General features: G+C 40.8%; 1 protein-coding gene across 2 annotated transcripts in view; it reads left to right on the plus strand.

The window, feature by feature from the left end:
* Positions 1-1,578: 1,578 nt before the first annotated feature.
* The window catches only part of LOC129721311 (uncharacterized), a 235,643-nt gene continuing 221,712 nt past the window's right edge, over positions 1,579-15,509 (plus strand). For both annotated transcript variants that reach the window (XM_055673746.1, XM_055673748.1), the window contains exon 1: positions 1,579-3,104. In XM_055673746.1, coding sequence (XP_055529721.1) covers positions 3,088-3,104 — 17 coding nt within the window. In that variant the 5' untranslated portion in view covers positions 1,579-3,087. The remainder of the gene's footprint in view (positions 3,105-15,509) is intronic.

A 15,509-nucleotide genomic window follows, 5' to 3' on the forward strand; every position in this document is an offset into this window, starting at 1 on the left:
TGGGTACGTTGTATTCGCGGCATTTCTGCATCACCTGCCGAACCGCGAATATCTGATCTGTGGTGGCGCGGTCACCCATGAATCCCGCCTGGTAGTGCCTCACGAACTGCTTCGCAAGAGGTGATAGTCGACGGCAGTGAGAGTACCCTGTGGGTGGCGTTCAGCAGGGTGGTTGCCTGGTAATTGCTGCACTCCAGCTTGTCGCCTATTTGTAGATGGAAAACACAATGCCTTCCATTCACTCCTTCGGTACTTGTTGCCTCAAATCTTGGAAATGACTCAGTGCACGGCTCTAACCAGTGACTCTCCAACGTATTTCAGCGACTCGCAGGGAAGTTGGTCCACTCCAGCAGTTATTTTTCTCCTTCTCCTTCTCCAAGAGATCAGAGACTGGAATCCTGTAGTTTTCTGCTCATGCAACAAGATCTATTGCCATACCATCCTACTGTATTGCCGTTCAGATGCTCATCGAATTGCTGCTTCTACCTTTCGATCACCCCACACTCGTCCGTAAGGAGGCTACCGTCCAATCTCATGCACATATCAGCTTGTGGCACGCAGTCTTTGCGGGAGCTGCTCAGTTTCTCGTAAAACTTCCGAGGGTCGTTAGTTTGGTTTGGTTAGTTTGGGTTTGGTTTGGTAGCTCTTCCATCGCTACGCGTCAAATCAGTCTTTTCTATGATCCGGAGCGCTTATACCTGGAAGCGCTACAGCAGTGGTGAATGGAATGCTCCTCCGCCATATTCAAGGGTTGTAGATCAACCTACAGTCGATAAGAACGTGGTAAATTTGATTCTCTGTCTGTTGGTCGGGTGCCAGGTGAATTTGTGGGCTGTCTAGCCCTATTACCGATCTTCTTGTCCTATCTGAGCATACATGTCCCCGGTGACGATTCACGTCCTGTAGCGGGCTACTATCGTAGACCTGCTTGAACTGCATGTAAAACCCTTCCTTCTCGTCGTCGAGACGCTCTTCATGAGAGCAGTGGATGTTGCTGATGCTGTAATTGAAGAGCCGGTCCTTTATCCTCAACTTGACTATCCTCGCGTTGATCGGCTGCCACCCCATCACGGGTAGGCGCATTTTACCAAGTACTATGAAGCCAGTCCCAGCTCGCTGGTGGTGTCACAACTCTGGCAGAAAGTAACAGTTTTGACTTATTGATATGTTTTTAATTATTTTTCATATGTTTATTGGATTACAACACATAAAACCAGAAAAAGTAAAAAAGTGAAGTAATGAAAACTTTAAACTACATTTCATACATAGTAAAGCCAAAAATCGGTCGATAGGCGAAAATACAGCACTCATAATGTAATCAGTCCCGACAGGGTCAACAGCTCACGATACTGCCACACTACAACCACGCAACAACACATTGTTGTAGCGCAACATCCTGCGACGGCTGACAGGCGCACAACAAGCACTTGGCCGCTGTCATTCACACAGCGAAGCAGCCGCCCAAGTTTTGTTTTCTGCTTTTCTCGCTTCATCTTGCGCCCACTCTTTCAAGCCACAGCCGTAGCCTGCTGTTGATGCTGATTGCCAAGTTGCGAGCCGATCCTATCGGCAGTCTCCGCTCGGTGCTGGTCAGTCAGTCAGTCAGCCAGCAGTTGCATTCAGTGCTTCGGGTAACGTGGACGTGTTTCGTTAGACGTCCCCCGATCGTTTGCAGAGTAGTGTTGTTTGTTGTTTGATGCATCCATCAACCGCTCCCGTTTGTGATCTACACCCTACTACCCACCCCGCGTGTGCGTGTGACGTCGGTGTCGATAGCGGCTTCGCCTGTTTTGATTTTTGCTCTTTGTCGTCACGCGATCGCTCGCAATTATTGCGATCGGTGTTATTTCAATTCATAAAACCAACGCAGATGATAACTGTTTCTGGCGGAAAAATATAATAGTGCGGAAAATAAATAAACACAAAAGTGACTCGTTCTTGATAGTGTTGTGTTGTGCTTTGCGTTTGCTCTCTGGGTGCTGCGCTTCGACTGCTTTTTATTTTGTTCCACACAATGTTTAACGCACGGTTCGTGGCGTAAAAATAAAACAATCATTGAGCTGTTGTTTATTAGTGGCCGGGGCTGGTATGAACTAGCGTGTGCACTGCACTATGATACACACACGCACGCATACCTTCACATGTGATCCACCGTCAGCGCCACAGGCAGAAACACGCGGAAAAGGTTCTATCGAAGAAGTGCTCAGCGTGTGACCATTTGTCGGTTCCTACCCTCGTTGATAGACTAGAACAAGAACGGATCGCGTCGTGGGTTTGAGGCCCGCTGCTGCTGCGATCGCAATAACAAAGCTGATCCGCCACTGGTTATAATTGTGCGCGAAGGCGTGTTCCGGTGCTATTGTTTGCATCGATCATCGTGGGCGAGATTTCGCGATGTGTTGAAAGTGTGTTTGACGTGCCGTGATCGTGCGATCTTGTCTCGGTGATTGCAATTTGTTGTTAGATCTTACGGTGATACTGAGAAAGTGATTGACTCAATCGATGTTACAAATGAGTGAGAATCAATGAAGCTACCGGAGTTCTATCTGGAGATTGACTTGCACAAAAGAACACAATAAAACAACAGCCAGAAAACAGGCACAAAGTCAAAAAGGTGAAGAGTGACTGAAGCAGGGAAAAAAATCGATCGCCCGCACATTTGTACGTGTGTTGTTTTCGTTCCTATTGAAGATCGGAACAGCGAGATCGGAGTGAATTGAATTATCTGGTTTTCCGACAGTCGGCAGACAAAAGCAGCCTGTTGTGGTGCGGAGTGCAGATTAGGCCCTGCTGCAGTGATATCAAACCAGCAAGCTGCAGAGGCGCCGTCGACCTCAAGTACTTAATTATTGTGATTAGATGTGTGTCTTATTAAATCAGAGTGATTTCTAGCCCCAACTGAGTGATTAAGTAGCAGCGTATATGTGCGTGCGCGTTTGGGTGCCTGGGGCAGTCGCCTTTGTGAGCCGATTACTATCATTTGCCGCTCGGCGGGTAGCCGCCTAATCACCAGCTGAAACCCTTCTCCACCGCGGAACGATCAACAATTAGCTGCAAGATGGATATCGAATCGGATGGATCTGAACGATGGGAGGATTTTTTCGGTAAGTTCCTGCTTCCGGTTTGAGGCGCGACGGCACCACCGGCGACTGGTAATTTCTGGTCCCGGGGGTCGAACACCGGGTGTGACTTCGGTAGATCTGTTCGCGGCGATAGGGAAATTCGACATTCAAAAATCATATGAAAACGATCTGCGATTCGACGTCGTCGTGGTCGTCAATGACTGGGACTGGATGGGAAGGGGGAACGGGTGAGTTGTGCTTGGGGAAACACAGTACAGAAAAAAGAAGCATTGCTGAAAGAGCAATGTGAGCACGACGGTGCAAGTCGTATAATAGAGATCGATCGCTGCCCGCCGGAGGGGGCGGTGCAGTGGACAAGTTGTGTGCAGTATATATATTCATTCGCCAGGCGAGAGAAACAGTAACCGAGATGAGCACGGTTGAGTAGAGACGGTAAGAAAGAATTTCGAACAGATTTGTCGGTTTGAAGCTAAACTGGTTTAACAAGTTCTGATTGTTTTAATGATCGGAAAATAATAATGTATTTGTGACTAATGTTGCAACGTCATAAAAAATTTATTAATTTGCATAGAAGAAAAATATTATATCTGATATTTTTTCTGAAATCTTCCCATACTTTCAATGTTTCTACACTCAATTTTATTTTTTGTTAGTCAAACTTCATTAGTTACTAGCTACTAACCCACGATTTCAGATAAAAATTTAGAATTTTGGATTTGGATGTTTTTGTCGTTATTAATTTATCAATTGGTTCCAAATAAAAACCATAGATATTATGCTCAAAATAACTTATTTTAATTCCTAAATATCCACTTGCTCTTCCTTCTTGATAAATTCTGCAATATTGACTCGTGTGAAAAATCACAGGAGGGTTGTGTGCAAGGCCACGACCGCAAGGTTGAAGTAGAATACTTTTACACAGCTTTACTTACGGCTGTACATCAACCTACGGCCTAATACGGCCAACACAATAGAAAGGTGTTTTCACATTGAAAATTAGACACGGCTTTACTGGAGTAAGTGTTGGCAAATGCATCTACCGCTAATACCGCCGCTATCGTACGAAAGCGCCTCGTTTCATGTGGGGAATAATATCAACAACGAAAAATGACGCGCGTCTAAGCACACCCGAACTGTTTCGCCGTGCCGCTTCCATTTACTTTCTTATAACATCGGCCTTATGGAAGTACCGGCTGCACCTACCGCTGAGGCTGTTACCATACTGCTACTGGTACCCAAAACTATTAATTCTTCAAATCAAGTGTTTTATTTGTCCTCAGAAGAACAATTGGTCGGCGTGCGACCAGACCGAACCAAGCGCCAAAAACATTATTTCGAGTAATCGGCGATCAATGTTCACTCACCCCGTATGCTTCCTGCAAGCTGCTGCAGAGAAATTTTGTTATAATACCATTATAAACTGTTCAAATGATTTCGTTTCTTCGTGAAATATAGATTATCAATTTTAACATCCACTAGTGTTAAAAACTCAGTTTTAAAAAAAATGGCGCTTGGTTCGGTCTGGTCGCACGCCGACCAATTGTTCAATTCCATATCGGATATAATGCAATCGCATCTCTGTAATATTACCGACAGTAATATTCTTCTGAACATAATGATCCAACATTTCCATTAGAGGAAGTGCCGGCTGATGTACGGCAAAAATCTCGCCCGATCGCTCGCGATGGCGTTCGTTCTCAGGCAGAGGCCTGAGACGTGGTGACCAACCACAGGGCAAGTGATTTGTTTATTTTGAAGGCAGCCACAGGCGCGACCCGCTGCTATGGCCTGTTACTGCTGAGTGCCGATATCTGCTGCTGCTGCTGCTGACAACGTTGTGGACGGTCCATCCAGTTCACCTTCCGACTAATGAATGTAGCTAGTTTTCCCAGAAACACTCTTTTATAGCCGAAGGGTGCAACGTAAAAGGCCACGCCTTTCAGTTCAGTTTTACCATTTCCTAATGTTCTTTAGACGAATTATTCCACAATTCGCATTTGATTTTTGTATCCAGCGAATAAACACCGATGGTGCTCTCACACACGCAACGGTTTTAACCCGTATCTTATTGCGATTTGTAACATCAAGCGATTTCGTTTGCTCGCTGTTGCGTGTTGCATCATGTTGCAACTTGGCAGCTGGGAGACGACGAAATTCTGTTAATGCTGGGGGAATTAAGATACACGGACAACATGCACTGTGGAAGCTATTTCACATACAGTAAATTAGACGGGTGCGACAAATTTAAATTGCTAGGATCCAACACAGATTCTTGCTTGCGTTGTCAAAAATTATTAACTTTCAATGACTTGTTTATTTGCCTTGAAAAAGGCATTTTGATTTCCAAAATTGGATTTCCTGATGGCAATCTTCATGCTGTCCCAACACGGGGGGAATAATAGCAGTCTGACGACACACGCTGAGAAGAACCGCGCTGCTCCTGAGACGTGGTGACCAATCACAGGGCTAGTGCTGCTGCTAAGGAAGGACGACTGCTGTTGTCGCTGTCTAGAACTATTATGAGCGGCTCCGGTTGAAACAGGCTCTTATATAGGCCAAATAGCATGTTTTCAATTGCAAGGTATATGATTCTGTCGACCGTGCTTGGGAAGCAATCATATAACGACCAATCAGAGGTCGAATTTTTCGTTTTGACAAGGCTTGACTATTTTCAATAGTACAATAGTGTGAATAATAAAATTACAATTATCTTCTTTTGGGAAGAATCTTAGAAAATTTTGCAATCTATTGCTGCAAGAACGAAGCAAATCCATCTGATACTAACCGATTTATTAGCATTTGAAATTGGACATATTTTTGCTTTTTTTTCGATTTTAGATTTTCATTTCACATCCCTATGTAGCAGAACTTCCTGAGAGAAGTATTCTACTTCAAAAAATAGTCCAGCTTGCAACAAAACTGGAAAAAGGGAACTATGTGCAGGGAATTATTATTGGGGATACTTGGCAGGAGGAACGAGACACAGTATAGAAGAGCACTGAGCGTAAAAGGAAGGGTCAAAGCATACACACTAGCACGGATAAAAATATAAAACGGTGCCACTTACACTCAATAGTGGTATTGCTGATAATAGAGGTGCGGAAAACAGCAGAAACCCGGACAATATCATAAATCATTATCTAGTAAATTGTTTATTAATAATGAACCAATATTATCAGCCTGAACTCCGAAATCTGAAAGTTCAGAATTCAATATCTGATGGCACTACCTTTAACAGTCTCTTGATAAATTCTGAATCAAAACTTCTATATCCCACATTACTAATTCTAATATTTAAGTCTGAAACCTTTAGCTCTCTTTGATTTTTTTTTAGTACAGTTCCAAAACAAAACCGTGATCATTAGACTGAAATCTCTCTCCTCCACTCGAAAATACTGCGCTTGAAGTTCAGAATCAAAATCCAATTCTCAATCCTAATTTACAAGTTCCAAATTCTCACTGTTATGACCTGAGTTCCATAACTACTAAATCTCTTTCAATTAGGTAATCACAAATTTCTAACCCGAACATTTATATTTACTTACCTACAATGTCCGAACATCGAATATTCGTAACCTTATATATAATTTTTTTTTTTATATATAAATCTCACCTCATATTCCAAAACGACAATCTAAGAATTTAGAGCAGATTTATAATCAAAATATCAACATTGATTTTTTTATGCCAAAACGTGTATCAATTCTTAAATTTAAAAGTCAATTCTTAAATTTAAAAGTCCAAAATTTATGGTGCATCTGAATTTCTAAATCTGCAAAAATCTTTCATTGGTTGCGTACGATCAATAGAAGAAACTGGTTAACAGCTTTTTCTTGTACTTCTTTTGTGACTGTACAATCATCGCTCTCATCTTGATTCTGTGTAGTAAAAGAATGCAACCTAAGTAGGAATTGATCACGTTTCAGAATTATCATCCTTGAACATTGAAAAAAAAATAAAGGTTGTATCTGATACACGAACGCATAACTCACGTAGAACTACGCACATTATTAACAAATGCATTGTTGAGGGTGTTTCATAAGGCGCTCTACCATGCGAGCTACATCAACGATGATAGAAAAGTTTTTTTATACTCCCGGGCTCTAATTTTCTGATTTTTATTTAATAGATTATAAAATATAAGTCTGAAGATGGTCGATACAAAGGACAAGTAGACCGAAACCTAAACAAATTTGTTTTAAATAGTATGGAAAACCCATCGAAATTTAATCGCAACTCGACAAAACAAAAGAAAAGTTTTTTTTACTGCTCTATTCAATGTTGCCAGCTAAACATGAATGGGAATAATAACGAATGAACACTTCAAAGAACAAACAAGCAGTGAAGCTATATAGATATTCGCATTTTGGGTAAATTCGCACATAAAACTACGATATCACTGACTGAACAGAACAGCATTTACTTCCAAAGTATAGTTGAAACCTTTTGAAAAAAAAAATGAATAATCTTCAATTTTTGTTTAGCTGCCATGAGAAGGGCAGTTTGCTGCTCAAAATCGGATATGCTGATCGCAACCTTTGTGCTTCCAACCGGACAAGTGATTTATTCAAGCCGAAAGCAAATTCAATAAGCCAGCTGATACTGACGCAACCCACTGCTGCTACTGTGACTAGAAGCGACAAGCGATTTCTTTTGCTTACTGTTGCGTGTTGCAGCATATTGCCACAAGGCTTCGGAAGAAGACTGTGGTGCAACACTATACTGACAATAGCTCTCTCTTTTTACTCTAACAGCCTCATGAATAAGCTATTCATGAGAGCTTACATGAAGCTAAAGCACACACAAGGCAACGAAACTGTCCCATTCTTGCGCATGTATTTTGTTCGTTCAGACATGACAGCCTAGTTTTGTTCATTTCGAGGATGTCCTGTTGGCTTGGCTTGAGCTGTTGACAGCTTGCTGATCGGCTGCGGCTGTCGTAATAAATACGAATAAATAATAAATACGCCGATGCCATTATAAATACGACGCAAAAGGTTTATATGTGTTTCTATTGTTGATATTATTCCCAACTTAAGAAACAAAAGGTGTTTCGGTTGTTCTCGCTTTCATTATAGCATCGGTATTACTTTCGTGAATCATAATCACCTGACAACTAGCTCGGATTCGTGCCGACGGATAAGGAGATGAAAAATAACAGCACGTTTGGCATTGCGTGTGTGTGCTGTCGTCAGTGGCTGTCGGGTTCTGTACAGAACGTACGGGGAGCAGGAAGAGCTGTGCAATACAATGAGAGTCGAATAAGTTGAAAACTTGCTGTCATGGATATACAGTCATTTTCAGAAGCCTGCTCCGGAGTCAATCCTTTTATCCAGTTCCTCGTTAACGTTCTTTTGTACCTCTGGGGACCAAGGATAGGGATTCAAACGAACCGGGGGTGCATTTTTAAAATCGTTAGTAAATTCTATTCTATGGGAGAGCAATGGCATCGTTTCTAATTTTTCACCTTCCACAAACTTTTTAAACTGACGCTTTACGTTTTCCAGTTGTTCCTCTTGTCCTGGGATTAGCAATTTGCAACTGTGCGGCTGGGGACAAAATTCTGTTCATGCTGACTGGTGAAGTGATTTCAAATTATTGCTTACAACAATAGGAGGTCGAAACCCTCAATCGGAAAATCGCAACGTTTGTTACTACCGCGCTACTTCTGAGATATGTGACCAACCGGCAAATGATTTTTTTTAAGCCGAAAGCAAATTCGGAAAACCAGCTGCTACTATCGCAATCCGTTACGCTACTGCTAGAACAATAGTTCGCATAATCCAACAACTTTTTTCGCATCTTGGCGGATGCGTGTATAATCTTCCAATCAATTACTGCTAGTGCTAGAATTAAGGAAATCGGTTAAAAACAAACTTACTTACAAGCATTCAAAAAAGAAGAAGCAAAGGAGTCCCCCTTCCGTTAATGGATTGTCAATTTGCACCTTTTTGCGGTCTCGCTTTGCTATTACTCAGAACCTTGAATAAGCTTGAGAGTTATTTAGACCTCTCCTTTAGTCTTCTGAATAATCTCAGTGGTACATTATAAGCTCTTACAGATATTACCAACACACAAATAGTAATTTCGAAACAACCGTTGACTTCAACTTTTTCTATAATTTATTATATACGTTGGTTAATCGACAGTTTTCGGTTAAAAGTAGACTAAAAAGCAATTATTTCAAAATCAGCGATTTTTGTTAAATCGGATTTTCTGAAAGCCAAACAATTGAAGAAAATAAATTAAAAACAAAATTGTTTATGCTAGTATTCTTCCATTTTCGCTTGCATATTGTTATTTTATTGCCCAGTCCTCAAATATTTAGAAGGATTTTATACCTGAAAGCTTCTGTTGCAATTTACGGCTTATAATGTTGTCAATTAATGTTATCAATTGGTTTGACAAAAAGTCTTCGAAGGGTTTAAAAAAAACTCTAGAAATCTTTGATAAACGATTGTTTCCTTGGGCGATATGCACAAATTACGTGACGCAAAAAACCCAATTTTTGGAGCCCCCCATAAAAACTACGTAACGCTGTAGAAGAATTTGCTTGATAAAAAATCTCGTTTTTGAAGAGTCTCTCCAGATCTTTTGTGTTACATAACGCTGATCTTACCTCCCCTCCTCCCCTATGTAACAAATCGTAACGGTCAACGATACTCCCCCTCCTTCCTGTGACGGTTACGTAACTTATGGATGCCGCCTCGCCTGCGGCCCCCGCTGCTTATTTGATTATAGAAGAAGCCTAAGGCCTAAGGCCGAAAATCATAAATCGAGCATAGCGGAATACAAATCACGAGATTTTGGCTTAGAATTATGTCTCACGGTTATATTTTGGGGTGGGGATACGCATTTGAATACCAAAAAACCAGAGCGTCACGCAATTGTCCAAATTTAAATGCTCATAACTCAGACAATTTTCAACGAATTTGCTTCATTCTTAAAGCAATTGATTGGATAATAAGCAAAGCGTCCGGAAAATTTTGATTGTACTATTGAAAAATGTTGAGCCTTGTTTTGAACGCAGATTTCGAACAATGAGAGCTGAAAACAAGGCTATTTTCAAAACCGGTATGATATACAGAGGTAATTTTTTCTTCAATATTTTCAGTGCCCTTCAGACGCCTTTTTGAAGTACAAGATAGTGACTTTCGGTTTATGAAAAACAACCAAAAATTATCAAATACCCCCATATATGAGTATTTCCGGAAACAGGATGAAACCCAAAAACCTGGGATCAACCCCAGACGCAACTTTGAAACCATTTGTTGCAACTTCCGGTTTCACAGCAACAGCAAAAAAACAACCAAATACCACTAATTATGGGTATTTCCGTGATCTGAATGATGCCTTGGTGCCAAAAATCGGCTTTAAATGCAATTTTGAAGTCCAATATGGTGATTCAGGTCACTAGAAAACAGTCTAAAAAGGTCAAATACCACCTAAAATAAGTATTTCCGGAACCGGTACGATATCCAGAATCTCTGCTGGGCACTAACACAAACTTATTGAAACAAAATAGTCCTTCCGTAATCTTATCGTTAGAAAGAGCTGAGAGAAACAATACTTAAATTTATTGCTTATTGTTTTTCAAAAAAATATATTTTTAAGGGTACATTTTTTCGGATAGACAAAATTGTTATTTACAATTTCGCCGAAGACTATGACGCTATGACAGCGGTCAAACAAACCGTTTTGGTTCTAAAAATATGCGTAACCATCAATAACTTCCCCTCCTCGTTTTTTTAAATGTTCCGAAAAATAAAACCAATAGCACAAAATGGCAACTTTTGCACATGAAAACGACTATGCAAATTTTCTGCTAAATCAAAAATGACAATTAAAACAAATATCAAAACTGGGACATTTTTTATGAAACTGCTTAGAAGAAAGAATACTGTTAGTAAAGCGGACAATGTTAACCTACCCCACCTGTTGGGAACAAGCCTATTACTTTGGCTTACGTGAAAGGGCACACCTTCATTTGCTCACGAATTTTTGACCAATCAGCCAATAATTGAGTGGTTTGTCCAAAGCGTTTGAAAAGTAGCTGAAAAATTAGCTTGCAGTCTAATGCAGTCTTTGCTGGAAGCTGGTAACACAATTTAAACCTATTAGAAATTTACTTAGAAGAGCGAACACAGGTTGTCTTTTGTGATGAAGCGCAGTCTAAGGTCGGTCATTGCACTTCCGACGTACCACAAGGATCAGTGGTAGGACCTTTGTTTTTTTACTGTCACGTGAACGATTTACCGGCTGTCCTTCGACATTGTTCTATTCAGAAGTTTGCAAATGATGTAGAACTATTTATAAACCGGTTGGGTGCATGTTCGCGTGACTTATTTGCAACGGTAAACGCAGATTTGGAAAGGATTGCGGAGGGGTCGCGACACAATTAACTGTTCGTCAACCAAACGAAAAACAATGCGCTTCTAATACAAAGACAAGCAGACATTTTCTGGATGGCAAAATTATTGACTGGGTGGATTCTGTAAACAACCTTAGTTACGTGTTCCAATCGGACCTCCAGTGCCTTATAAACCAACAATGTGGAAAAAAACTATACGTTTACTTTCGCTTAATGCTTGTGCAACTGTTGCCCTAGTTGAGACGCGGCTTAAACTTCTCAAATCCTTAGTTCTACCCCACTTTCAGCGCTAGTATGATGAACCGACCGGTTCTCCGCTAATGCTTTATAGAAGCTATTTTCGTCTCAAGGGCGCCGTCTTCAAAATATTATCATAACACGCAACAACACGAGCAACTGCTCGGAATAATTTTTCGTTCGGGGTGTGGTAAATTGGAACACTTTACACACTGTTATCAAACAATCGACATCGGAAGCAGTTTTAAAAATGGGCTATCTAGATTTTGGAACCGTCCTTGAATATAGTAATAATTAAATGTAAAGATAAGATAAGATAAAGATAAGTAGTATAACATGAATATTGTACCAACAGTGACATTCGGAGGAAGCAATTACCCTTAAGTAACCATATTAATAAACAAACAAACAATGTACGTAGTTCCAGGAGGATGTGAAAAATGAATGAGAACAAAAGGTGGGACTTAGACTTAGAAAAAAATTTCTTCATCAGACGGGACATGAGCCCGCAATTTTCACCGCATAATTTTCGTTTTTAATTCGAGAAAATTTGCAATTGAGGCACGTCGTATGATTGTTGAAACATATGGTAAAGACTTTAATAAGGGAAAGAACTTGTCACGAATGGTATCAACGCAACGACAAGGAGCATCAAGGAGCTATGGGAAAATTTGTGAACGCAAAACTAGAGATGAAACCATCGCAGAAGCTCTTCACTGACGACAAATGACGCGTTCGAGCCAGGTTTTATGAACAACCATAATGCAAGAAAAGACACGATAAAGTTTTTTCTGCACAACATCGACATATTGCTAACATCTTCAAAGAGTATCTTGAAACGCTGAAATGGGACGTCCTACCTAACCCACAGTATTCTCATGAGATCGCTTCATCCGATTATTACTTTTTTCGATCAATGACGCATGGCCTAACTGACCAACACTTCCGTTTTTTCGAAGACACCAAAAATTGAGTACATGTAGGGATAGCGTCCAAAACCGAGCAGTTTTTTTTTTCATATGCAGCCAGAAAGATGGGGAAAAGTTGTGTTTAGCGATGAACAATATTTTCACGAATAAGAATGTAACTATTTTTTAAAATGAAGCCTCAAATTATGGAAACGGCGTTGGGATGCCAGTTGGTTTTTATTGGATGATTTTTATAAATTGCTTCTAACGAATTTGTAGTTCTTACGTATAACCTTGATAGCTGAAAATTTATTCCAGTAGAACATTCCATTTGATAGCTTGACTAATTTTGGTAGAAATTATATCGCACCACTCTCAAGAAGGCCGTTCCAAAGTGCAAGTACAGCAGACGCAACCAAGAACGAAAGGCTGCCGTTCGGTGCTGTTGCTGTTGCTAGTGGTGCTGCCGTGCCATGAGCTTCGATTGTGGTTTTGACTGCAGCCAGGTTGCATTGGTTGCGACCGCAGCAACAACGACGGCGGTAGTTGAAAACCTGTTGAACTCTTTTTCTTCTCGCTCCCGCGCACTCGCTAGCAAACTACCAACAAGCATGTACCTTACTCACAGTCAGAGTCAGTACAGAGCTGGATATTGTGTGCGAAGGCAATGGTTAACCGCAGAAGCAGCATCCCGCTGGCTGTGAGAAAGGGAAAGGGAAAAGAACGCATCTCGCGCATGAGCGAGTGAGATGAGACGGATCTGATGTTGGCTGGCCGTTGTTGTATAGAATGATGCGCTTCTATCGCATCGCGGAAGGTGACTTTACAGGCGACGGGGGATTCTAATCTCGTGCGCAGCTTCTCCAGCCAGTGCAGTGCAGTTCATTGAATCTCCGGTTCTGAACATGCGCACGCCGTCGCCGTCGTCGCCGCCGTACGGCTAACTGTACAAGTGGTAAAGTCTCACCCGGGGGGGTCAATGATTTGGAATTGAGGTCACCTCGAAAATTGAACTTAATGGTTCGCTTAACCGGTTGCTCGTCAATCCAATAACCGACACAAGATTCGCTCCAGGTGTTGTTCGAAAGCGTCGCACTGTGTAGTCGGTTCTCGTGGGCGGCTCGAAATTCGATTCTTTCCAATAGTAAACCTGCGCTGCGTCAAACATGATTTCCATTTTTTTCTGCTCGGTGCCCTAGAAAAAAAAATCGACCCGAGGTGAAAGATATTAACTTTACCCGAATGTAGATCAAAGTGAAGTTTATGCCTGTAGTGTTTGTTGATCTGCGAAAAAAAAAAACACTCAAGCCACGAGCTGCCGCGATTTCGCGCGTATCGACACATCGTAGTCGTTAATCCAGACCTTGAACTCGAATTCCAATCACTTTCAAACCCGGACGTCAGAGACATCGCGACGATTCGATCTCCGATCGTCCGATGTCCGTGACGTCGATACCACGGTGGAAGCATAAAAATCGCATTATCGAAACAATGCCCAACAGCCCGTGCTACTGGTGGTCCAGTTTGGCGGCAGTGTAAATTCCAGGAATGGTCATTAAATTTTGTGGCAAAATTTTGGTCTTCGCAGGAACTGTAGCTTGGTCGGATAGATGATGATGGGGGTGGAGGTAAAGGTAGCACAATAGATTCCGTGGATGGTTTATGAGCTACAGTTTTAGGCAGCTCAAAGCGCGGCAGTTCAAAGAGAATCGCACACCGACTGTTAAATGAAGTCGCTGCTCGCTCGCTCGTCAGAGGTCACAACAGCAACAGTTTGGTTTGATGTTCGTGGCTAGATAAACTGCAGCAGCTTAGCGCAGCGCAGCCACACGGACCGGGATGAGAGTTCGTGGGAAATCGAGCGGTTGAAGCACCACTGCTTGGCGTAGTCCACTTGACTGACGACGACGGTGGAGGAGGCTCTGTGTGGGATGAGCTCCTTTGGTGAAAAGTACTTGTATGTGGGGTAATGGGCTGGAGTTAATAGAAATGGTAAGCCATAAAGATTATTCTTGTGCAGTACAATGGATACCGTTCATTGGGAGGAATTCTGGCGTTATCGAGTGCCCTTTTATCGAAAGTTTGAATTTAAATGCATTTCATGTTACGATGTAATTTAGATTTTGAACCACAGCACTAATTTTGTTAACGTTTTCATGATAATTTTAACAATCAAAACTTTATTTGCGAGTTTAACATGCATGTGTTTAATATTTTGTTAATATACTTTTCTTCTGATCTAGCGAAAAATAAGGCTAATTGTGCTAATTGAATTAAAATTTTATTAATCTACTAATTTTGTGAAATTTTTAATTCTATACAATTGAAAATGTTTCCACATATACTAAGAATTTCGAACCTCTTTTATTTGTTAAAATCCAATACTCTACAGTTTTGAAAAAAAAAATCGTTCAAATAAGCAATCAAGTATAGGTTTTCTGGATCTGTAATCTGCCATAGTCAAATTGTTTTAGATTTATCTGCCATATTTTGTCCCACAAATTTACTTCTCTAGCTTTCCATCGCTTCTTTTGGTAATGTCTGAAGTCAACATTATGTATTTGCGATAATAGTCTTGCATTGTGTAGATTTTGTCATATTTTATTTGAATTAACTATCGATATCCTGTTAATTTGTGTACCCAATTTTTGTAATTATTGTTTGTTTTTATTATCTCTGTTTTGAATTGTAAATTTTTTTCTTAGTTCCGTAGCGTAGCTCCGATTTTGTTTTTTTTTTTGGAACAGTTTAAACTACTTTTTCTCAATTTCTTAATCAGTTTTATAGTATATTTTCTTGAATTCTTCTGTCAATTTTATTGATTTGTTTTATAATTCTGAAAATTTTGATTAAATTTATTATTTTTTCTCATATAATTTTCAAGATACCTTCGTTTCTTCAAAAGTTGGT

The sequence above is a fragment of the Wyeomyia smithii genome, chromosome 2 (genome assembly GCF_029784165.1).
Source record: "Wyeomyia smithii strain HCP4-BCI-WySm-NY-G18 chromosome 2, ASM2978416v1, whole genome shotgun sequence".
In the NCBI taxonomy this organism is placed as follows: Eukaryota; Metazoa; Arthropoda; class Insecta; order Diptera; family Culicidae; genus Wyeomyia; species Wyeomyia smithii.